This window comes from Carya illinoinensis, chromosome 6, assembly GCF_018687715.1.
Source record: "Carya illinoinensis cultivar Pawnee chromosome 6, C.illinoinensisPawnee_v1, whole genome shotgun sequence".
In the NCBI taxonomy this organism is placed as follows: domain Eukaryota; kingdom Viridiplantae; phylum Streptophyta; class Magnoliopsida; order Fagales; family Juglandaceae; genus Carya; species Carya illinoinensis.
In genome coordinates this window covers 34,536,248-34,560,978 of record NC_056757.1, presented here as the reverse complement: position 1 = coordinate 34,560,978, position 24,731 = coordinate 34,536,248, and the positions used below count along the sequence as shown (strand labels likewise).

The 24,731-nt window shown below is 38.9% G+C and overlaps 2 protein-coding genes and 1 pseudogene across 4 annotated transcripts; all 3 read right to left on the bottom strand.

Annotated features, from left to right (window-relative positions):
* Positions 1 to 1,035: 1,035 nt before the first annotated feature.
* On the bottom strand, positions 1,036 to 5,654 carry LOC122313227 (tubby-like F-box protein 8). 3 transcript variants are annotated; one of them, XM_043128027.1, is made up of 7 exons: positions 5,147 to 5,448; positions 4,878 to 4,958; positions 4,467 to 4,530; positions 3,841 to 4,307; positions 3,556 to 3,643; positions 3,203 to 3,335; positions 1,036 to 1,988 (listed from the first exon to the last, which is right to left on the bottom strand). In XM_043128027.1, exons 4-7 carry the CDS (start codon positions 4,186 to 4,188, stop codon positions 1,280 to 1,282), a joined length of 1,278 nt encoding a protein of 425 aa, XP_042983961.1. In that variant the 5' UTR covers positions 4,189 to 4,307; positions 4,467 to 4,530; positions 4,878 to 4,958; positions 5,147 to 5,448; the 3' UTR covers positions 1,036 to 1,279. The 3 variants fall into 3 exon arrangements, with proteins under 3 accessions (XP_042983961.1, XP_042983962.1, XP_042983960.1); XM_043128028.1 differs by lacking the exons at positions 4,467 to 4,530; positions 5,147 to 5,448 and adding an exon at positions 5,500 to 5,654; XM_043128026.1 differs by lacking the exon at positions 4,467 to 4,530.
* Positions 5,655 to 7,075: 1,421 nt separating this feature from the next.
* On the bottom strand, positions 7,076 to 9,634 carry LOC122313228. The gene is made up of 2 exons (XM_043128030.1): positions 8,822 to 9,634; positions 7,076 to 7,476 (listed from the first exon to the last, which is right to left on the bottom strand). Exons 1-2 carry the CDS (start codon positions 9,440 to 9,442, stop codon positions 7,390 to 7,392), a joined length of 708 nt encoding a protein of 235 aa, XP_042983964.1. The 5' UTR covers positions 9,443 to 9,634; the 3' UTR covers positions 7,076 to 7,389.
* Positions 9,635 to 10,459: 825 nt separating this feature from the next.
* Positions 10,460 to 24,178, bottom strand: LOC122312800 (annotated as a pseudogene).
* Between the last annotated feature and the right edge of the window lie 553 nt (positions 24,179 to 24,731).

Below are 24,731 nucleotides of genomic sequence, written 5' to 3'. Positions count from 1 at the left end.
TTATATAAATAAATTTAGAGAAGCATTCTTGCAATATATACATTACATAAAAGTAAATTTATAAATTAATATTATTTCATATAATATGTTAGATCTATTTTACAGTAAAAATAATTTTACAATATGACATACCACATTAAACTTTGTCAGTTTATGAGATTATTTTATAAGATCTCTTTGTAATTAAAATATTTCTCTTATATATAATTTTTATTTTAATATAGTTATAAAAAAAATTAGCTAATTAATTTTATGAATAATTATATTTAAAAAATTTTATACCACACACCATCAGATAATTTATTTCATTTTGTGTGGATAATTAATCCTTTTATGTTTATTACAAACCATTCATCTCATATGATTTAATTATTACAACCTTATCAAATTCTTAAATAAAATACAATAAATAATTCAATTTTTTAAATTTTCAAATAAAGTATTATTAAATAAATTATTAATAACATTTTATTTAACTTTCAACACATTGTGTAACCAATGAAACCTTTATCTTTATGATGGTAAAAAACCCAAGTGAGATAAATCATTTGAACCTTGAGGTTTCGTTACAATGGAAACATTGAAGACCCACTTTTCTCAAGTAAGAGTAACTCAAAGAAGACATGATAATTGTGCTGTTATTGAAGACCCACTTTTCTCTTATGGTTCAATGCGGATAGAAACTCATCAACCACAACCATAATTGTCCTCACAGCTAACAGACTGTATCACCCTCATTGTATTTGTATTTGTATGTCCATGCCACCGCCTCCTTGCCTACTCCACACCTCCCTCTCCTCCCGAACAATCTTGACTACCTCCATCATTTCTGTTTTGGTATAGACTACATGAACCTCTCTGGTTTGTTTCTCTACAGATCACACCATTTCTTTACCTCCCAGGGAAGAAGTGATTGTAAATTAATATTTCATCCCTAGTTTCGAGAGCTCGCTCTAAGATACAAAGAGAGACTCAACATTTCTCTAGATGCATTCCCGACATCATATGCAGATGCTATTCTTAACAGACTGGAGCTGAAACAAATAAAGGTACAAAGACTTCAATTTGCAGTGCTGTAGGCTCAAATATCAGGCCAGCACCACAATTACAAATGAGTTTTACAACAGAAGAACAACATCAACAACAACAATATCCTATTCCTACTGACATTAGAAGGAATCCATAGAAAGAAAAATAAGAGTAAAGAGCAAAAGAAAAAAGGGTAAAAAGATTGTCATTAAAGTGTTCTGCTTTCTCCAGCCTTCAGTTTATGCTTTTTCTATTCACACGCCAATTTCGTGTCGAAGCTACTCAAGCAAATTGCAAAAGCCTGAAATGCAGATAGAGGATAACGATAATCCATGGTGAACATATCTTTACCAACTTTACCAAACTGCAGAATTATCTTATCATGCTCTGGTGGGGCTGGCTGAGATGGTGTTGGAGCACCAGCTGCAGGCTGTGTAGCGGCAATCAACTGGAAGTTTTTAACAGAGGCAACAGTTACCCGTCCACGGAAGTTCAAGCACCAACACTGTAATTGTTCGTGCCATCTAGGGGACTTGTTTTTCAAAACCAAGGGTCTGAGCTTGCCATCCTCATCATCATCAGGGGGCCCACCGATTTCAGAAAATCTTGAGCTGCTGAACTCAACAGAGTGATCACGAAACTTTGATAAGGAGATGCTCCGGAATGAATCCTCGAGAGAGCGAGGATGCAACTCCGACTGGCCTGGGACAGTGCCGCCTGCATCAATTGCCGAGGCTGGGATTGAATGCATGACGCAATGCATCTTCCTTGGGCCCCGAGTGCCTAACACATTTAGTTCGTATGTTACCTGGGCAATGTTGTAGCTGCCCGTTGGAACCTTTGGGGAGACTTTTTTGGAATAAAACCTACGGCTACTCCGCCCTGGAGGGGGGATATAGGCGGAACTGTATGGAGGCTGTGTATCGTATATTATGAACTTAGTGCCAAGGAAGTTTGATCTGGAACACAAAGCAAAGTTCAATACTTAATTTTCTTGAGTAAATTATAATTCAGAAGAAAAAATTGTCTAATAAGAACCAATCAAGGTCTCCAGCAAATATACAATGGAAACATTCATCACCAAGCAAAGAAGCTATTTTTCCTGGATGGAACTACAAAAAAATAAAAAAAACTAATGGTAATCACTTTAAAGATATGAGCTAAGGATCCTCACATGAATATATGTGTTCACAGACACACATACATCAAGAACCATGGGTTTCAAACCCGTGCACTTATTGCATAACCTTATGGAATAGTAAGGCCAGCTGATACCTACCCATAAAATAAAAAAGGGAGGCAACATAAAAGAGGCATGCTTCATTGCTGCTCATTTTTGGACTTTTTTAATGAAGATAATAAGTAAAGAAAAACTCTGCTTGCACACGGGGTGGGGGAATCCCCGCATACACGTACAACCACGTGTTATAATGAAATGATCCGTTTCATTATTAAACTTCCCAGTTGAAATTTAAAATGCAACTGATCCACAACTCCTTCGGTTTTCCACAACTCCTTTGGTTTGAAATCTTCCTGAGTTGAAGAGTGTGAAGAAGACGCATAGAAGAGAACGACAAATACTGCCTCTCATCTTTCTCTCCTTCGCATCTAAAACCTCATCCTCTTCTAATTTTTTTTATTTTTTTTAATTCTTCTCATCTGAAACGCAGCACCCATCTCGTATACCCACGGAACAATTTTCCTCAAGTCTTCAAAGCACTCTCTCTCTCTCTCTCTCTCTCTCTCTCTCTCTCTCTCTCTCTCTCTCATCTGTGCTTTCTTTTTTGCTGTGTCTATGATTTTTATCCGAAACTTCTATATTTTCATTACAAATCTCAAGACCCATATTATCTTGCACTTTAGCGTTCATTTGTTTCAGAAAAATCAAAGCTTTGATGTAATATGGAGGAAGAAGAAGGTTTCAGTGAGTTGGATTAATCATGTTTATTTTCCAGAGGAGGGAGAGAGTGAGAAAGTGAAGTAAAAAAATAAAATAAAAAAAGAAGTGAAAGACATGTTGTAGTCGTATACTGATATATAAGTTAAAGATAAGGCTGAAGGGTATATTGTCACATCAGCGATTCCTCCAAAGGTACCCAACGATGGGTACCTGTAGCAAAGCTCATAAGTAAATGAGTCTTGTTATCTTTCCACACCAATGACCATTACTTACCTTAATTTCCCAATATAAGTGCTACTTGATCTTGAAACGTTATCTGCATCCATGGAGATGACATATTCCGTGTACGTGGTTCTTCGAGTCCTCTTTGCCGAAAGAAGGAATTTTCCATTTTCAACCAGCAAAGCTGCGAGAGCAGGGTGACAGAATAAACACGTCTGTTTCATAGCATCATCTTGCACTACTAAATCAATGAACATGCATTCATTGGATGAAATCAAAAGACATTTGTTATCTTTTCCAATATATCCAGAATCAAATAGGTGATATATGAATTATATAGATGTACAAATGAATAAAGAAAATAAGAAATCGAAGGCAACTTAAGAATTAGAAATACTGCTTACACGGGCTAAGACACAGAAAAAGGCGGTATATTAAGTCAGATTTATCCCTTTTTATGAAACACTGAAAATTTCCATCCCGAGGTCCCGGCTGAAAATTCAAAGAAAGTAGAATCGGTTAATAGCACCCTTGATATCCAATTGTTTGAATGAATGTGCGTTCCACACAAAGATGCAACAGACATGAAATTCTGGTAACCTCTATTCCATCAGTAGCTTGAGTTAAAAAGAAAACCATCAACAATGAAGTCATAATGTGCAAAACAATAGCTAAGAAAAACAACCAACCTGCTTCAGCGACACAGGGAAGGTTAGTTTCCCGGATAACTCAGGACTCTTAACAATTTCTTTGCACGTAACCCTCCAAGAACGGCAAACTGCTGCACATGCAACAACGTGCTTACGAGCAGGCCACGTACTCTCACTCTCTTCCAACCTCCTAATTACATCATAGAGTAGTTCAGGGGGTAAGCTAGCCCAACGGCTGCTCTGAATTATGATAGGGTGATCGTGTAAAGCATGCAATGAACCATGCGATTTGCCTCTGTGATGGCCAGTGAACCTGACTTCAAAACCGCGTCTAGATAAGCTCCCAAAGCCATCCCTCACATCACGAACTATGCTACGGAATGACATTCTACTGGTGAATCACGCTACCGGTAAAATCAAAATCTCTCGAGAAACTTTCCGTCAATTTATATTCCCCTTGTCATGTACATACATGCAGCTGCCCCCCGAAAAAAAAGGATCAGTTCCTGCAACAAATCGTATCAACAAAGAAAAACTTTAAAAAATAACAACAAAGTAAAGAGAACATCAAAAGAGAAAAGAAAAGAAAAAGAAAAGTAAAAGTGATAAGAAGAAAAGCGCAGCTTCACATGGGCCACAAAGTCTTCCAAATAGCAAGACTTTACTTGGTAACAATCTTTTGAAGTTCTTATTACACCCCATTTCAGCAAAAGAAATATAAGGCGGAACCTAGCAATTGCAACGATTAAGGAAATTCGATCATTGAAGGTACGAGAGAAACCCAAATCTTGAAAAAGCAACAGAAAGCATTACTTTTACGAAGTAAAATTAATCATAAGTTATACACTCGGACCTAGAGAAAAATTACAGTACACGATAACAGAATTCAAACCTGCAGATTATATTGCATATCTATACTTAATTAGATATGGCAAAATTGACATAAAGTTACTGATTCCATGAGAAGAAAGAACAAAATTAAGCAGCACCAGCTCACTTCAGCGAACCCAGAAGCAAAGATTTGCCATCTGCATCTACAAATTACCAAACGGGGTAGAAAGAGAGATAAAACGAACCTCTTGAGGAATCACGGGCACCCAGGTAGGTAAGACCGATCGAAGCACAGCTGCCTAACTTAATCACAAGCCACAAGAGATCTGCCAGGGACAACATGAAAAATAAAATAATGTTTTTCTTTAAATAAAAAAGAATTATATAGCATATATGAAGAAGAAGAAGACCAGAGTTTCCCTGGACTTTCCCGAGAGAACTCGGGAGAAAATTTGAAAGTAAAACAGAGCTTGAGATTGAAAGTGGAGGAAACCGTAATGGTAGAGATCTGTACCTCGGTCCTCGAAGCAGTAAGCATCTTAACAAAGACCAAAACTCTCAGAAAGAGAGAAAAAAATCTTTAAAAAAAATAAAAAACTTTTTTCATCCGAATGCATAGATATTACTTCTTTCTAAGCTACTGGATTTATAATATCAAGATCAACTGCACAAGGAAGAAAAAGTTGTAGGTCAATAAATGTAACACTGCCTCTTTTCTTTCCAAAGACTTCGCCTTTTCAGGTCTCCCTCCCCCTCTCTCTCTCTCTCTCTCATCCGGACTCCAAATACACTTTAAATTTAGTTCACGACCCACAAATGAAATGAAAAGAAAAGGAAAGAAAAAAAGAAAAGAAGCAGCAGCCAAACCTGAATTTAATAGTGTTTATTGTGCAAGTATGATAGAAATTACGGGGAGAGTTAACGGCAAAACCGCAATATATCCAAACGGCCTTTTGACCTTTGAGGGAGCCTTTACACAGTAATCCTCACTACCGAGGGGAGTTGCAGCCTCAGAGACGGAGACTTTGTAATTAATTACATCTTTAAGCATACTTGAAACAGTGCCGGTTTGCTTGCCAAAAAATCAACCATAATTAATAATAATAATAAATAAACAAGGTTTCGATGAAAACTTCAAACAAATATCAATTATTTGATTCCGTTCCAAACATCGATATTGTTTTATGAGTGAACGTTTTGTTGAATCCGAGGCGAGAATATTCTTTTATTCTTTATTTATATTATATATTACATATTTTTAGATATTATTTATTATAATTTTATAAAAATAAAATAAGATTAAAGTTTAATATATATTGAAAAATTATATTTATAATTTTAAAATATACAAGCTCATTTGAAAACAATAGATAAATTTAGATCAAAATGAAAAGAAATTCTGTTAAATCCAATATGTATTTTTTACATATTTTATTAATATAATTAATCAAAACAGTTATATTATATTTATAAAAAAAAAAAAACAATTTATCATATTAATAAAATATACAGTAAATGTATCAAACTTTTGACTTTAAAAACGGCTAGCAGACATGGCAGGAACCTTCACATCTAAGCTACATGAATTATGTAGACTGTAGTAGTAGCGCTCCCTCACATATCACGTACGCTTTCCGCCATGTTTTCATTAATTTATTCGTTATTCCAGATCGCGACCCGGTTAAGCTAATCGGAGGGTGGCGATTTGCTTTTGACTTTGTACGAGGGCAGATCGTTCGCTCTCGCAGTCTCTGTACGTCGCTCATGCGGCGGTGCATGTGGCTCTATTTGCAGATAATTTTAGTTGGGCTTACACATGGACTTTGAACATAGTATAGACTATAGATGGGGGAGGGCCTCAGGCCGACAAAGTTGGGCTTTTGAAAAGGACAAAAAAAAGAAAAAAAAAAAAGACACTGACAACCATATACTTCCTTCCACACACACCTTTACATGTCGTTTTCCTTTGCAGACAGCTTTCAATCAGAATTGTCTATCCAAGTATCCAACCCCATCCTTCATTTAAATTTTTTTTTTTCTTGCCACTTAGGACCCTTAACTCTTAAGTTTGAAAGGCTAGAACGACCTCTCCCACCCAAAAACAAAAAAAATATCAGAAGAAGGTACAATTATGACTCCATGAAACTTATCTCGTGCTTTCAGCCTACGGTAGAAAAAATAAAAATTCTAGGATTCCCCCCTTTCTAGTGGACCAGCACCTTCTATGGATGAGATTACACTTTACGAGAGAGAGAGAGAGAGCCAATTGGGGGCCTATGGAATTTACACGCAGCATATTTCACAATAATGGTTTAAATGAAGGATATTTTTATAAAACACCTTATAAAAGTTACATTATTTTACAAAAATATCCTCATATTACAATATTGTTAAGAAATGTGTTGTGAAAATATGTTGTGTATGTATCATTTAAATACGTCAATGCAAAAAATGCCACACATTTCATTACACTTTACACGCAGTGAAGCTGGCTCTATTAAAGTTAACAAACCAATTTTGATCTCCTTTTTTGTTTCCAGCAAAATCTCTGGGAAACTTTTCTCTTCCCTTTAAGAATTTGTAACAAGTTACTCATTCCATGCGAGAGGTGGTTTCCTCCTTTCCAGCCCTTCCCTTTTTTTTTTTTTTTAATTTATTGGGGGGCCTTTCTCATTTTGCTCTTAAATGTGGAGAGTAAAAAAAAGAAAACAATGAGAGAGGGGGTAGATTTTAAAGGGGGGGAATGAGAGTGTGTGATCAGACACTTAAACCATCAAATCCGCACTGCTTGTAAGTGAGAGACTGCTTCCTTGGACTTATCACTATTGCACAGTCCACCGATACCTGCATTCCCAACCATTCCCCACCATTAATAATTGCAACTCAGAATCTGCAGAAAAATGCAGTAAAAAGGACCCCCTCACATGCACAAACAATGACCAATGAACACGCACAAATTCATGTATTAAAACACCTCAGGAGAAAAATTTTTATTTATAAAAAAAAAAAAAAAAAAAGAAGTTCAACCCAGAACTTGTGTACTAAAAACTAGGAAATTTTTACATTTCACCCTCCAAATTGATTGATTATTAAAACCCACTAGTGATGTGAACGCAATTGGGGCCTGGCATGGGGTCCAGAAAACGCGAAAGTGCCCTGGGGCAAACGATGCCAAAGACTTTTTATCCCATCCCATGAGTCATGACAGCGAAATCAGTTTTTTTTGTTTTGTTTTTGTCCAATCTTATTTGTCTTGTTTGCTAGAAAGAGAAAAATCCCCCCACTGTTACTTTTTACGTCTGTTAATACTTGGTTTTTTTTTTTTTTTATTTATCCTTGGTGTCCTAGCTTGCTTGTACAAGTTAAGGGACTCTTTAAGTTAAATCTCTAGTGGTTTTGAGGAAATTCGACCATTAAAGCGCAAATCTAAATCCAAATTCTAACTAACTGATCTACTCTGAGGCTTCGAGGAACAATTTCATTTTGGTAGATTATAAGGAGGTTCGATTCCTAAGCTAACAAATTAAGAATGACTACCAACGGAAAGAACATCATTTTTTTCAAGAAAAGAACAAGCACGAAAATATCCAGGATTTCAGTAACATAAAATGCACCTGATCATACCTGACATGTTTCGTTCGTATTTCTTTCTAAAATACACAAACAATACAAAAAACAAATGCCCAAAACTTGAAGGGCCTGAGCGCAAATCCACCCACATTTTCGGATATCTTAATATGACGGTAGGTGTCACGTTATCACATTACAAAATCTACTTAGCACTGCACGCTAGCAACCTTTTTAAAAAAAAAAAAAAAAAAAATTATTATTAGAGTTAAAAATGGAGGCGGAAAGGGACACACAGACATGCAGTGCGGAGATAACTCTCTCTCCTTCCAGAGAGCACACAAATGGTGTGAATTTAATAAGAGAGTGAACCAAAACCCATTTAAATTGTAAAGAAACTTGGACCCAAAATTGTTTTGAAAAAAAAAAAAAAAAAATCCAAGCAATCCCTCGTACCAATGAAACCAAATTTATGAACCGAAGACACTAATTTTTTTTTCCTTTCTTTTTTAAGGTGAAGTCTGCTGCATTAGAGACTTAGTAATGCAAGAGCAATTCAACGAAAATATATATGTTTTTTTGATAAATGCAATTCAATGAAAATATTGTGGAAGAAGCTGACCTGAACGCCAGGGGAATCGAAGTTCAAGATCCGGATCTTAGCACCCACGTCGCCCAGGACCCTGAGCTCTACGCGGTCGTTCAAGGAAGCGTCCCTGACTAAACTGGCGGCGTCGGCTTGGAGCAGGTTGACACGGTCGACGGCGACGGTTGCCTCCACCTGTCGAACGCTGTGAGCCTCCTGGAAGAACCCCGGGACGGAGGCTTTTCCCAAGGGAATCCCGCGGTACATGACGGTGAACCTGGACTCACCGTACTTGATCCCGACCCTGTTGGGGTTCACCGCCGTGAAGAGCATCCGTATACTGAGGGAGAGAGAGGCGGAGGTGGCGGCATTCGCCGCGGGATTGGTTTCGGAGGGATTGGGAGTGGTGATGCCCATATACTGGACGCCCACCTGTTGGAGATCGAAGGAGGGCTTCTTGGGTTTGAGGGCCAAGACGATGACCAACACCACGGCCAGGACAAGGAGGGCCAAGAAGGAGAACAGGAGGAAGAGGCAACAGCAGCAGCCTTTGAAGGATGCAGAGGAAGACGACGACGTTGGGTAGTACTGCTGGCGGGACGACCGTGGTCGCGGTGGTCCGTTGTGTTCCCCGTTCACATTAGCCGTGGATGTCATTTGTGGGATATTGTGCGCAAGTTCCTCCTGTCTTAAGCTTTTGCCTCTCTGACTCGATTTCTTCTTTGTACTCTGTTACTCCCTTACTCCCTTACTTTCTTCTACGCTACTCTTTATTACTGGAGAGAGAGAGAGAGAGAGAGAGAGGTGCGTGCGTACTGTAGCTCACTGGCTTTCGGTGAATGTTTTGCCTCCCAAATAAAAAAAAACGGAAATAAAAGCCAACTTTTCATTCGTAATGCAAAGGAGGTTTTCTTTTTTTAAATAATAAAAAAAAAGCTACTTTTTTTTTTAATTATTCCTCAAAAATAAAAGCGATTTGTTGACAATAGTAGGAATTATTTTTAAAAAACTATAAAAATAAATAAAAGTTGAGATTTTGGGATAAGAAAATGGCGGTGGAATCTCTCAATTTTTTATTTTTTTTGAAAATAGAACATTGAATTCGTTAAATAAACTAAAATTACAAATATGACTTATCAATACAGAAAAATTCAGACTATAAGTCAACCTATGCCTTTACTCTGAAATATCCCCATACACATAATAGTGAATATTATCTTAACTTCTAAATCTCCCCTAAACGAGAGAAAGCGCTCTGTATTAATAAAGAGAAAAGACCCATTCCATTCTCTCAAAAAGACGGAATATAGCACGCTATTACCGTAGACATCAAATCCAATAACCTAATTCTACAATAGAAATCTCTCAAATTTAATCTTATCTCATGCATTTTAATTTTTCTTATTTATTTTTTTACTTAATAATTAAGAAAATGATTATTAACAAAATTATGTATTTTTATTTTAGAGTTAGTTTAGATCCCCAAATTCAAACCATCTCATTTTATCTTTACAATTTTCACAAATTCTTATATAAATATAATAAATAATTCAATTTTTTTAATTTTTAAAATAAAATTAATATTAAAAAACTATATTATAATAATATTTTATTTTATAACCAAACGAGAGACATAATAATACAAATGTTAAAAAAAATATTTATAAAAAATAATAAAAAAATAATTTCCATATTTATACTAGCAGTAAGTGCTAGTCGGCCCAATAGTACATCATTTCGGATAAAATCTGGGGCCAAAAATAGATAAGCATGCCACGTTGGCTGAAAAAAATACTATATGTAGGTGTGTTTTCTGTTCAGCCAATAATTTTCGAAGAGAAACCAACTTTCAATTCGGGGGAACTGCATCGATAAGTATCTTTAGAAGCAGGTTGGTTTCTAGCAAAAGAAACAAAAAAAAAAAAAAAAAAGTTAGAATTTTATTAATACTTGTTTCTCTCTATCTTTCGAGAAAAAAAAAAAAGAGGAAAATTAAATAATGCATACCTATGGGTGCATGTACAAAAGGCTAACTTTTGCCTCATATTGAGGTTGGCATTTCCTTTTTCCGATTCTTCCATTAAGCTCTGCTTCAGCTTCACCTCATGATAGCCTTTTTACCCAAATAATAATAATAATAATAATGAGTAGATGCTTGAATCGTTACAATCAATCAAAGTGTGATAATTTTCAAATTTGATTAAAAATTCAATAGGGACACAATCTTATCAATCAAGTAAATATGTATATACCCTCAAAAGAGAGAGAGTACCAGCTAAAAAGGAGCAAGAAAGTATAGACATACATGGTGGCACTTCCAATAAAAAGCTCAAATGCCTTGCCCAACATAATCCCAATTTTTTTTGTTTCTGCCTTTTATTATGTTCCTCTCACGGTCCTACCTATGCACATTTCACTATGTTGTGTCATTTACCTTTTCCGATTTCCACTTTAAGGTCCTTTGTCGCTTGGTGTGAGGGTGCTTCCAAATTGGATGTAAACATCTTTCCTTTATATTGATATTCATGCCAAATTGCACGTGAACTTCTTCCGATTTCTATGTGTCCATTTCTGCCTCTCATGATGAATCAAGTAAGAATATGCATTCGCAGTAAAAACCCGTCACCAACTGGACATAAGAAGAAGAATCATTGATACCAAAATACAATGGAAGTTACCAATGGATGAAACATAAGCAATTCTAAGACATATACCAAAAAGGTAACCAAGTTCATCCTAGAAACTCAGAACCCAACAAGGCCGATAGTAAAATTTGAACAAAAATACTAAAAAGAGAAGAAGAAATAATGCCAAAGCAAGATCTGCATGCTAAAGGCAAGTAAACAGATACAGAAAGGGAAGGTGTGTGGAATGGCTTCAATGACTACTGATCAATTTTTTCAGCATGTGGACTGGTATTACCTGCTTCTGGTTTGACTGTTTCATCACTTCTGCCTGGAACGTCAACATCCAGCACATCGTCCATCATGTCATCCTCGGCAACATTGATATCTTCCACATCATCCTCATCCTCGTTCTTGTTACCATTAGGGATTTTTCTTTTTTTGGGACCATGCTCAAGCCAATGGGTATCCAGTTCTTTATCCATTGTTTCCTGTAAGTTCAACATATCATTATTTGTTTTCCTTGCTTTCCTTGCATTTTGCCATGTCTCCAAATCCTTTTCAACGTTGGCAACATACTGCTCCTGAATCTGTTTCTGGTATAAGGACAGTTCCTCCCTCCTGGTAGCCTTCCACTCTAGAAATGCCTGGTAAATGAATTTGTAAGAGAGGTGAATGTACAAATGTACAAGTGCATAATATTTCAGATAAATTTGTTTTTTACCGTCACCCCTATTTTACTTAAAATAGGGATGGTCAGGCTCAGTTCAAATCAGATTGGAAAATTTTCTGAAGCTTGGCTCGAGCTCAATCTAATTTTGGATATGTGATACCCCATATGATAAGAATAAGGGTAAGTGGTGTATGGGATCCCACATTGCTTGGAAATGAGAAATTTTTACTCTTTATAAGATTGTAATGGGACTCCATTTATATCATTGATTAGTTCTTTTAGAGTATAGACTGTGTGGTTTGGGCCTTTTATTGGGGCATTAGAAATGGTATGAGAGTCTATCCCAACCAGAAATGTGGGACTTGAGTCGTGCCACCTACGATAGACAGGCCCAATGAGGATGTCAGGAATTTAAGGGGGGGAGATTGAGATACCCCATATGATAAGGATAAAGGTAGGTGGTGTATGAGATTCGACATTGTTTGGGAAGGAGAAATTCTTACTCTTTATAAGGTTCCAATAGAGCTCCAATTATATTATTAACTAGTCTTTTTAGAGTATAGGCTATGTGGTTTGGACCTTTTATTAGGATGTTACAGGATACCCTGCTGGAACTTTGCTCCAAAACTGCATTAGACGTTTGGTGATAGCTCAGCTGGCTCACTTTGGTCAAACAGACTCAAGCACAAGCCACACTCAAACTGAAGACAATTTTTCCAACTTTTATTTCTTTAAAATGAAAACTAAAAGTCGAGCCATGAATATATATAAATATGGCTACAATAGGCCAGGAACATTGGCAAGATGAAAAATTTTGTTCAAGCGCAGCCAGCTTGGTGTATGATGAGGGCCCTAGACCGGCCAGTCACAAGCAGAACTTGAAAGGCTTGGATCATTCTATAGCTCTCGAATCAAGTACAGAAAGCAATTTCAGTAGGAAAGGAAAAAGAATGGGGATGGAAGAGCTCTCCCATAGCCGAAGCCAGTTACAGTAATTGCTGACAAACCCATTCTTACCACTAAACACAAATTTCAAGATTTTGTTTAATTATCAAAAAAAAAAAAAAAAAAAAAAAAAGACCAGGAAGAACTTATTACCATATGCAAAAATAATAAAGGTAAGAAAGTTCTGTCCATTTTCTTTCCAAAATCATTTTCACTAACCATATAGAAGGCAATAAAAAAAGAAAAATATATAGGTGGTAATGTAAACATTGAAGAAAATAAGGATTGGAAAGTTCCCATAGCAACAGCGAAAAGGGCTTGGAAAATAATAAGGATAAAAGTATAAGATGGCTAACGGAAGGGTTGCCTCATGCTTGTGCAGACCACTAAGGCACGCTCTATGGACGGAAACTGGACACGTAAGGGAGAGAGGTGCACTCACAAAGTTGCATGATCAAGCAAAGCTGAAGGAACAAAAGTTACAAGGAACCCTTGTTGAGAAAATCACCTGTCCTTTCTGCTGCTGAACCAAGGTTTCGTCTTCTTCTAAAGGCTTATTAGGTGAATAATATATTGGAGGCTCTGCCTTGGTCCTGGAAAAGAACATATTCCATAACCAATCAGTAATGAGAGAAATCTGTTGCGTAAAAGTTTTATAATTCTACTTAAAATCCTGCACTGAAGCAGGAAACATTTGCTGATCAAAATGCCTCAACACTTTTTGATATGTAAAAATGCATCCAACACTACAATCAACATGAACAGAAACTTATCTTTGTCTCAATAAAATGTGAATATGGACACTTTTTGTACCAAAATTAAAAATAACCTGCAGCAGATATAGATTACAGAAAGAGTTCATTACCAGTAGGGCTCTCGATTGTCAACAAAGTTAGCACGCGAAAAGATTCGTCATTAGAAAGGAAAAATGATAGCATGAAAAATTGATATGTAAAGAAAATGCACCTTATAAAATTGCAAAGTTTTTTGTGGTGATCACGTCACTCCACTGAAGAAAAAGCAATTCCAACTTCTTTTCTTCTGTCTTGGCAGTGACGCGCGCCCTGAGAGTCTGATGAACAAAAATGTTCAAAAATAAAATAACAAGCCAATGATCATGATCAAAAGAAAACAGAAGATCATTTTGAGGATTGACACATGACAAAACTAAGTTATAATGCATGACAAACCAGATCTCTCCTACGCTTTTCTGCTATTTGCTCACGCTCTTGCTGCCTCAGCCTCTCGCTTTCTTCACATGCTCGTTGCTCAGCCTGACAATTATGAGACAGGTACTATCATCTTTTTTCTCGGTTATGAGACGGTTACTATCATAAGATTTCATTGTCAATATTATAAAGAGAACCGTATATAGGCACTATCGTTCACAGACTAATAGCCAAAATGATCATATGTGAATTCCTCAGTCAAGGCATGGTTGTCATAATTCATGCCAACTTCTTGTCTCGGTGAAATAAGTGAATGATATGACGTAAGAATTGAAAAGTTGAATATACTCACCATTTGTAGAGAATTTGACCTTCGCATGTATGCCTCTGTTCCTGAGAGTTGCATATCTTCTTTCCTGAATTTCTGGGACACAGTTTCACAAAAATGGTAAATACAAGGGCATGAATAAAATTACAAAAAACCCAAACCAGGACTCTAGCTCAACACCTAAAGTATACCTTTAATTATTTTTATTTAAAGATCACCCCAATGGTAGTTTTTTTTCACCTAATTATAAACTATTAAACAGCATGCTTCAACCCCTTTTGAGAATGGATTTGTGAAAACTCAAGCCAAAGAAGTGGCCAAATTTCATCTTGAAATTGGTAATGCGATAGCTTTTGAACCACACAAGTTTGAAATCAATAATTTATGCTGCATGTATCTTCTAGAAAGTAACTTGTAAAAGTATCAAATTATCAACTAGAGAGGACCTGGAAGAATTTTGACAACTCCACTCATCCTGTCAAGACATAAAAAAAATTTCATTCAAGTAAACTATTTTTTTTTTTTTTTGAAGTAATAATGAAGTAAACTTGGAAGTAAAAATCAACACTATAAAACAACGGTAACAAGAAGTTCCAACCTTTAGATTGAGCTAATATCTTTATTGTAAGTCAGTTTCTAATCAAAATAAAGCAACTGCTGTACACAAACCTCTAGAGTCCCCAAAAGTCGCCCAAGCATTCTTTTGTTCCTAGTAACCAAGCTTGGATCCTCATTCTTCGGCAAAACCCTAGGAACATGCTTCACCACTGGTCCCTCAGATTCCTGGCCAGAAATATTTAACCAAAAAAAGCATTAAGGCTTATTAGCTCGAAGCCAAAGCTAGTCATGAATAGAGAAGAATAAGAAACTTACCGTCTTCGCTGCTCTTTGGTTTTCATCCCTTCTAGACCAGCCAGTCTGCTTCAAGTTCGATGGCTTTCTGTCGCTTTGATTAGCAGTGCCAGCTCCAGCAACTTCCTCCCTAACTGCATTCTCCTTCTTTTAATCCTTTGCTGCTTCTGCATCTGCGGTAATATCCCCATCCTCCAGCTTCATTTGCAAATCAAGAAAGTTCAGTAAACTCTGTTGAGGGAAAAATGAGCATATTGGCATATTCTTGTGAAAACCTATGTAAAATAGTGTTGTTGCGGAAAGGCTTGAAAATTGGTCAAAGAAGTCAACTTCGCTCGACCCTCGCTCGACGGAGCGCTCGAGCGAACTTGGGCAGATTGCACCGCTCGACCTTCGCTCGACATACAGCTCGAGCGAACTTAGGCAGATTGCACCGCTCGACCTTCGCTCAACATACAGCTCGAGCGAACTCAGGCAGATTCAACCGCTCGACCCTCGCTCGACATACAGCTCGAGCGAACTCAGGCAGATTCAACCGCTCGACCCTCGCTCGACACTGAGCTCGAGCGAACCCAGGCAGAGTGTGTCGCTCGACCCTCGCTCGACACTGAGCTCGAGCGAACTCAGGCAGAGTCGACCGCTTGATACTCGCTCGACAGGTCGCTCGAGCGAACTTTGGCAGATTGTTTCGCTCGACCTTCGCTTGACACTTTGCTCGAGCCAATGTTCCAGATCACTAGGGTTTTGAACGCCTCATTTGATGGGAACTATAAATAGAACATGTTAACTTCTGTTCTTGGTGTGGAGAATCAGAGCAAAAACCCTAAGGGCCTCCAAGAACTTCTTACCCCCATTTGTTTGATTCTCTCTTGGATAAACATTTCTCCACCACAACACATTCAAAATCAACTCTTACTTGAGTCCATTGAAGTGGACATTTTTGTTGGCCGGAAGAGTCCGGAGCTGCCGTTGATGCAGAGATCGAGAGGTTCTCGTGGGAAGCTATAGGAAGGTTGGAGTTCCGACACTACATGCGTGTAGAGATCGAGTGGGTCACTCGTGGTGTTGCAAGCCAAGTTTAGTTGCTACAAAGGTTTTGTGAGTGTCTCTAAATTGGTTGTAACAAACTAAAATTTCTATAGTGGATTTGAGGTGGTGCCTTACACCAGGAGTGGTTTTAGATTTTGAAGATGTTCTTCAAATGAGTTTCCATTCCGTGATCAAAATCATGTGTTGATTATTTGTGTTATTTAATTCATTTATTAACTGCTTGTTTGTTTAATTTTTCAAAAGGCCATAAAAATTAGATTACACCTATTCACCCCCCTCTAGGTGTAGTGTTGGGTAGAACCACTGCTTTTTCAATTGGTATCAGCGAGGGTTCACTCCGCTAGGATTTAGTTCCTGAGTGTGATGCTGCTGTAGTGGTTTAAATGGATAGGTCTCAATCACTCATATCTCCACCATTTTTTTATGGAAGTAACTATGCGTATTGGAAAGTTCGAATGAGAGCTTTCCTTAAGTCTGTGGATGAACGAGTGTGGGCTTCCGTAACAAAGGGATGGAAACAACCGGTTGTATTCATTGAAGGAGTCGAAACCCCCAAGGTGTGGAAAATTACTCTAGGGATGAAGCCAACGAGTGTAGTTGGAATAGCAGAGGCCTGAATGCGATATTCATGGCCGTGTCCCAGGAGGAGTTCAAGAGAATCTCCATGTGTGAAAATTGCAAAGAGGCATGGGACATTCTTGAGGTTACCCATGAAGGTACCAAGGCTGTAAAGAATTCTAAACTTTAAATGCTAACCACCAACTTTGAAGAACTTAGGATGAAGGATGATGAAACTTTTGATGGCTTCTATAGCAAACTTAATGATATTGTCAATTCTCGTTTTAATTTAGGGGATAGAATTCCTGAGGACAGAATTGTGAGAAAAGTCCTTAGATCTCTTCCTGAGAGGTTTCGTCCCAAAGTCACTGCTATAGAAGAAAGCAAAGACTTGGACAACATGAGAATTGAAGAGTTGGTGGGTTCCTTACAAACCTATGAACATACTCTTCCTATGGATAAGAAAAACAAGTCCATAGCCCTCAATGCTATTAGAGAGGAGTCTGGTGAATCTTCTGATGAACTTGCCATGAGTGACAAGGAGATAGCATTTTATGCTAAAAAATTCAGGAAGATGTTTGCCCAGAAAAATCCAAGACAGGAGAAGAGAAGGTTCAAGGGTTTCAATGGAGGTTCTAGTTCAGAAAACCGAGAAGGGAGGTATAAACGAGAAACTAGAGCTGTCAATAACAATATTCAGTGCCATGAATGTCATGGTTTTGGTCACATTCGACTTGAGTGTGCGAATTACAAAAAGGCCAAAGAGAAAGCTAATACTGCTTCCTTGACTGATAGTGAGTCTGAGTCAAGTGACTCACAAGAGAGTTCTCCCAGGAAGAAAAATCACAACTACATGGCTTTCACTTCCTCTGTTGCAGGAAAAAGTCATATTAATGAATCTGTGGTTGAAATTGAGAGTGTTTCTGAAAATGAATCCGGGGATGAAGATGACTTGCAGGAAATCTATGAGAAGTTGTATAAGGAATGTGTGAAATTGAGGAAACTCAATAAAGCACATATTGAGGAAATAGATTTATGCAAAAGAGAAAATGAAGGACTTCAGGGCAAACTAAGAGAAGCCATTGGTCTAACAGATGAGTTACAAAAGAGGAATGTGTCTTTGGAGGATAAAGTGACAACTCATGAAAATGAGCTAACTTTGTTAAATACTAAGTTGCAGAAATTCTCCATTGAGACAAACCAGCTTGACAAACTCCTAAGTTTAGGAAAGTCCTCTAGTGATAAGAGTGGTTTAGGCTATTTTGAAGAGAATCCTGATGCTCCTTCAAGCTCAAAAGCCTTTTGTAAAAATGTGAGAACCACAGTGTTTGTTCCTGAAATGACTGAGAAAAGGAAGGCTCATCCATCTGAGAAGGGTAAGAAGCCTATGCAAGCGCAAAAGTCTGTTCATCCTCCCAAAAGACAAGGCGCTCGCAACATGAGCCCCATATATCATCACTGTGGGAAGTTAGGCCATATTAGACCAAACTGTTTTAAATTAATGAGTCATTTTGTGCATGCTCCTGCATTCGTTAACAGTAGAACTGCTTATCCTTCTGGAAAGGGTAAGAATTACATGAATGACCCCAATAATGTCTCAACCTTCTTGAGACAAAGAGTTCACAAAGCAAGCCCTGTGTGTCATCATTGTGGAAAGATTGGTCACATCCGACCAAACTGCTTTGAGCTTAGGAGGTACACCAAGAGAACTGAAAATCCATTCTCAAGAAAATGGATACCAAGGTGGATTATCCAAAAGGGGAAGACACAAGCCACACATGGTCTTGGTGCTGTAGACTGATAGGTATGCATTACATGCATTACATACATTACATGCATTTTTATTTTATTTTGTTGTTGATTTTTCTTTTCGGTTTCTTTGTTCTTGTTTGCTGCCCATACATGCACTCCATGATTGCGCTATATAATAGTGGGGTTGTTAATTCTAAAATCTAGGTGCATGTATCTTTTGAGATTTGTATCATATACTTATGTTTTACAAAGGTTTGGAACATGAGTATCTCATGTAATCTGTGACTGGCATCACACACTTCACTCCAAACTCGGTCAATTGACATTTCACCACTTGTGAGTTTATTGGGGAGGCAATCAAAAGTGGTAGGAAGCTCTATCTTCATATAGAATTGACCAAGGGCTAGATGACCTCATCATGGTTCGTTTGTGAAAAAAAAATGTATCTCAAAAGGAAAAGAAAAAGTGAAGTTGTAATTAAAAAAAAAAAAAAAAAAGAGGGTGAAAAACAGAATGAGTTTTCTGTTTTCTTGAACATACTGAAACAAGTATTTAAACAGAAAGATTCAGGTCCTAGCAGCATTGGGTTTGACTTTCTGTATCTTGAATGAGCTTCCCAAGCACTTATGGTTTCATGTTCAACCCAACCCCGCTCACGCCTTACGGTTGAAATTTCTTGATTGAGCAAGGACCGCTTTAAACACGCACGTCTATATTACTTGTGATACTTTGTTTTTCACTGCGTGTTTTATGGGAATATGATGCTCCTCTACATTTGATATGCACTCTTGGTGTGAAAATTGACATTCCCAATATTTGTCCAAGTCATGTGAGTGTTGTGTACTTCAAAACTGGGCAAAATGTGATTTTCTGGTGGCCTCGCTCGACACTCGCTCGACTCCGCTCGAGCGAAACCCGCTCGACAGCCGCTCGAGGGTTTTAAGTTCGCTCGAGTGAACGACTGTTATAAAACTCGAGCGCCGCTCGAGCCGCTCGAGCAGACTGCTCTGTTTCGTGTTTTTTCCCCCTCCCGTGCGATTTTCTTCCTCTTTTCTCAAATTTCTTCATATAATCGAGTGTTTTACTTCCGAAATCATCTCCAAATCAAGGTAAAGCCCTTTCTCTTTAGTATTTTCATGATTTGGTGTATTTATTTTGGGTGTTTTCTGAGTGTTATGCATATAGGTTTCGGATTGGGTGTTTAAGTTTTTTCTTCGATTGTTTTCTATTTATTTTGGTTTATTAAGGCTATTGTGGAGTCATTGTTGGGTTTTTGAGTGTATTTAGGCAGTTTTTGGAACTCCCATGCGCTTATGCCCGAGTTTTCCACTTGGATGCACTCCAAGTGCTCGATAAAATGCCTAAATGAAGTTTGTATTCTCTTTTTCATTATGCATTGGCATAGCATTGTCCCCATATCTATTTTATGTCTATCCTAGGTTTGGGACATCGTTTAACTAGGATTGCATTGGGTTTGAAGGTATTTTGGTTTAGATTGTGGCATTGGCTTGCAAATGGCTTTGCATGTGGGTTGTCATTGCATAAGAGTCATGTACATGGGTTGGCATTAGCATGCATGTTGATCATGCACATGAGTTGGACTAGGTATTTATCATTGTTTTGCAAAATGAAGAGCGGCATAGGGCATGCACCAAGTCCTACATTGTCGGGTGGCATTGTTGTGTCAGCATGCATGCATTCATCACGTCTTCACATTGCCTTAGCCTTGTCTAACGTCGTTGACTCTGTCTACAGCTGAAACCATGTTTCGACGAGTTCGTCCTCGCCAAAACCCCCCTGCACCCGCTCAAGCTCACTTCCATAGTGCCAGAGCTCAGGAGTTATATTCTCAGAACTTCTCGCATCGTACTCCCATAGTCGAGCGTGAAGTGGCCTTAGGTGAGTTTACCGAGACTATAATTCCTCGCATTTTTTAGTCTCGTCAGTGGCAGGCATTGACCACTGGTCATCCCACTCCTTCTGTGGAGTTGGTTAGGGAGTTTTACTCCAATATTCATAACGTGTTTGTTGACGACTCGTTTGAAGTCAGTCTCAGGAACGTTATTTTTCGAGTAACTCCGGGCATGATAGCGACTCTGCTAAATGCCCCTCGTGTGTCCTATCCTGAGTTTCCCTACTCACGGACATCTCCTCCCAGTCCACAAGTCATTGCTAGTTGTCTTTGTGGTCGACCTAGTAGTTGGGAAGGGACAACCCCTATTTCAACTGCTCGTTTTACCCCTGATCACCTCATTCTTAGTAGGATTGTTCTTACGAACTTAGATCCTACTGGTCATAATAGTGATGTGGGTCTTGACCGAGCCCTTCTGTTGTATGCCTTGATCAATGGTGTCTCCATTGATCTAGGAAGTCTTTTGTGTCGGGTTATTGTTGAGGCGTATCGGTCCTCCAAAACACGGACTGGTTTGCCCTTACCGTGCTTAATCACCCGACTAGCTCTCTCCCAATCTGTTGCTTTCCATCCTCAGGAGCCTAGAATTGCACTTAAGGCTCCTATTGGTCGTAGGACCGTCCAGCTGAGTCGTGCTCACACAACTCCACACCCTCTCCGTGTTGAGCATCCTCCCGCTCCCTCCTTTCAGCCTTTGAGCTCCCGACCATTTAGTTCTCAGCCGTCTACCTCGGCCCCATCCAGCTCTCAGCCATCTTCCTCAGCCCCTGGTTCGTCGGAGCCCAGTCTTCAGCAGGTACTTGAGTATCTAGCTCGCCTTGACGCCCGGTTCGACAGCCTTGAGGTGAAAGTTGATAACCTGTAACAACTTGTGACTCAACGTTTCAACGACATCGAGAGGCAGCTCAATGAAGATGATGAGGATGCCGATGGTGATGATTGAGACCCTTGGCCTCTTGTGACAAAAAGGGGGAGATATTGTTGAGGGGGAGTAGTACAATAGTATTAACTCAGGGGGAGTGTTACTTGTACTAACATTTTTTTTGGGGGAACAACAGCTTTTGGTTATGTCTGTTGAATTATATCTCTTGTTAGCTGCTGTTGTTTGACTAATGTTTCTTTGAACTCAATCTCTGATTTGTTGCTTAATGAAATATTTCTTTTCTTGACATGATTGTTCATGAATTGTGATTTAGGAATTGCAAATATGTTTTTGTACATATGTGAATGAGTATGTTTAACTGTTTGCTAAGCGTGTGCAGAAATATTTCAACATGTTCAAGAATGTGGATCTAGTTGGGTGTGCTAGGATTAAGTCATATGTATAGGTTAGAGGTTTTGTCACAGAAATGCCAAAGAGGGAGATTGTTGAGGGAAAAATGAGCGTATTGGCATATTCTTGTGAAAACCTGTGTAAAATAGTGTTGTAACAAGTGTTGTTGCGGAAAGGCTTGAAAATTGGTCAAAGAAGTCAACTTCGCTCGACCCTCGCTCGACGGAGCGCTCGAGCGAACTTGGGCAGATTGCACTGCTCGACCTTCGCTCGACATACAGCTCGAGCGAACTCAGGCAGATTGCACCGCTCGACCTTCGCTCGACATACAGCTCGAGCGAACTCAGGCAGATTCAACCGCTCGACCCTCGCTCGACATACAGCTCGAGCGAACTCATGCAGATTCAACCGCTCGACCCTCGCTCGACACTGAGCTCGAGCGAACCCAGGCAGAGTGTGTCACTCGACACTGAGCTCAAGCGAACTCAGGCAGAGTCGACCACTCGATACTCGCTCGACAGGTCGCTCGAGCGAACTTTGGCAGATTGTTTCGCTCGAGCCAATGTTCCAGATCACTAGGGTTTTGAACGCCTCATTTGATGGGAACTATAAATAGAACATGTTAACTTCTGTTCTTGGTGTGGAGAATCAGAGCAAAAACCCTAAGGGCCTCCAAGAACTTCTTACCCCCATTTGTTTGATTCTCTCTTGGATAAATATTTCTCCACCACAACACATTCAAAATCAACTCTTACTTGAGTCCATTGAAGTGGACATTTTTGTTGGCCGGAAGAGTCCGGAGCTGCCGTTGATGCAAAGATCGAGAGGTTCTCGTGGGAAGCTATAGGAAGGTTGGAGTTCCGACACTACATGCGTGTAGAGATCGAGTGGGTCACTCGTGGTGTTGCAAGCCAAGTTTAGTTGCTACAAAGATTTTGTGAGTGTCTCTAAATTGGTTGTAACAAACTAAAATTTCTATAGTGGATTTGAGGTGGTGCCTTACACCCGGAGTGGTTTTAGATTTTGAAGATGTTCTTCAAATGAGTTTCCATTCCGTGATCAAAATCATGTGTTGATTATTTGTGTTATTTAATTCATTTATTAACTGCTTGTTTGTTTAATTTTTCAAAAGGCCATAAAAATTAGATTACACCTATTCACCCCCCTCTAGGTGTAGTGTTGGGTAGAACCACTGCTTTTTCAAACTCTAACCAAGAAAATGTACGTGAAAGAATCTTCGGCTATCTCCAAAAATAAAACACACACATGCACGCTTAAAGGCTGAAATTCCATTTAATTCAAGCAGACTATCATTCATTAGATAATCAAAACAGCACAAAACAGAGATTACACACTTTTGGAGTATGTCAGAAATGAATAATGACGGATAAAAGACAATCTCAACTCAACCAAATGCTACCATTTGTTCATCAGAGGCAAACTTTTATTTGTAGTCAGAAAACTAACAAACGTCAGGTTGCAGTATGTAGTGAGAATTACAAACGATTTACCTTCACAACGGCCGACGAAAGTCGTCTTTTTCCAGGAGGTTGATCTTCCGCGTCGGTCCTATCTGCTTGAAACCGTTCATAAAGGGAAAAAGGGCGTTATATCGGCAAGAAAAACGTCTTCTTTTGGTGGAAACGAACAAGGAACGAAAAAGTGACAAAAGCGAATATGGGAAGAGCACATACGGGGCGAATTAAACTTCGCTGAAGAGCTCCGTTGGAGGCGAAGTTGCGAGGTCCGGCGTCAGAAAAAACTCCCCTACGTAGTTCCCGAGGATCTCGAAGCCGCTCTGTAATCTGAATTTCTCAGAGTTAAACCAGAATGAAAGAACAGATTTCTCAAAGTAAAAAAGAAAGGAAAAAATAAAGAGAGAAAAAACAAATGAGATAACAGAGAAAGAGAAAAGCAAAGAATAACAAAGAAAGTGAGAGAGGACTAGTTTAAGGACCTGGCGCTGTTGGCGTAGGAGCTCATCGATCTCTTTACGTAGCTCCTGCTCTGACTTCTCTGCTGCTGTTGCATCGATGCTTCCCATTTCCCTTTGATTCTTCCAATTCAATCCCCTCCCATCCACGGCTGAGCTCTGCGCGTCTCTGTCTGAGTTTGTGTTTGTGTTTGTGTTTGTGCTGGTTGAGTGGTTTGTGCACCGTTGGAGGCGCTCCAAATTTTGTTCTTCTCGACTGACCCGCAAATTAATGGGTTTGGACCTCATGCTTTCGAACCGAACCCGACCTTGAACTGAACCCATTTGATAATTTTATTGGATTGAATAATATATATATTTATTTTCTTCAAGAAATATGTTTTCTTTCTTTTCAAAAAAAAAAAGAGGAGAAAAATCATTTTTATTAAGTTCATCAAGTTGGATCAAACTCAATTGCAACTAGGGTTGTTCATATGGGCCAGGTAAAACCCAGACCAGTCCGAAACTTGAGAAAACTGGATTCTGGTTACGGGTTTCGGCCCGGAATAAATCTGGGCCGGTATCCGCATATTTAAATCCGAGTCTATCCGGCCCGAATAAGGTTTTGAAACCCGGGTACCGGATTTAAAACCGGTACCCTGGTTTAATATAAAAGTAGCCTTACGCGTGATGCCCTAGCCCCCCCACCCCCCCGCGGCGATGCCCTATCTGCTTTGCTCTCTCTCTGCGATGCGGCGATGCCCTAAGGAGCCCGATTCACCTTCTCTCATCTGCTCTCTCTCTCTCTCTGCTCTGCTCTGCTATGCCCTAGCCCCTACCAAAATCTCTCTCATCTGCTCTATCTCCCTCTCTACTTTCGGGTTTGGGTATGTTTTCT

Excerpts from the sequence above, each read along its gene's own strand:
- LOC122313228 (XM_043128030.1), bottom strand. The coding sequence starts at position 9,442 with ATGACATCCACGGCTAATGTGAACGGGGAACACAACGGACCACCGCGA. Across the intron at positions 7,477-8,821 it reads TCGATTCCCCTGGCGTTCAG|GTATCGGTGGACTGTGCAAT; the intron begins GTCAGCTTCTTC and ends TTGGGAATGCAG.
- LOC122313227 (XM_043128028.1), bottom strand. The coding sequence starts at position 4,188 with ATGTCATTCCGTAGCATAGTTCGTGATGTGAGGGATGGCTTTGGGAGC. Across the intron at positions 3,644-3,840 it reads TCCCTGTGTCGCTGAAGCAG|CCGGGACCTCGGGATGGAAA; the intron begins GTTGGTTGTTTT and ends TTGAATTTTCAG. Across the intron at positions 1,989-3,202 it reads ACTTATATTGGGAAATTAAG|ATCAAACTTCCTTGGCACTA; the intron begins GTAAGTAATGGT and ends TTTGTGTTCCAG.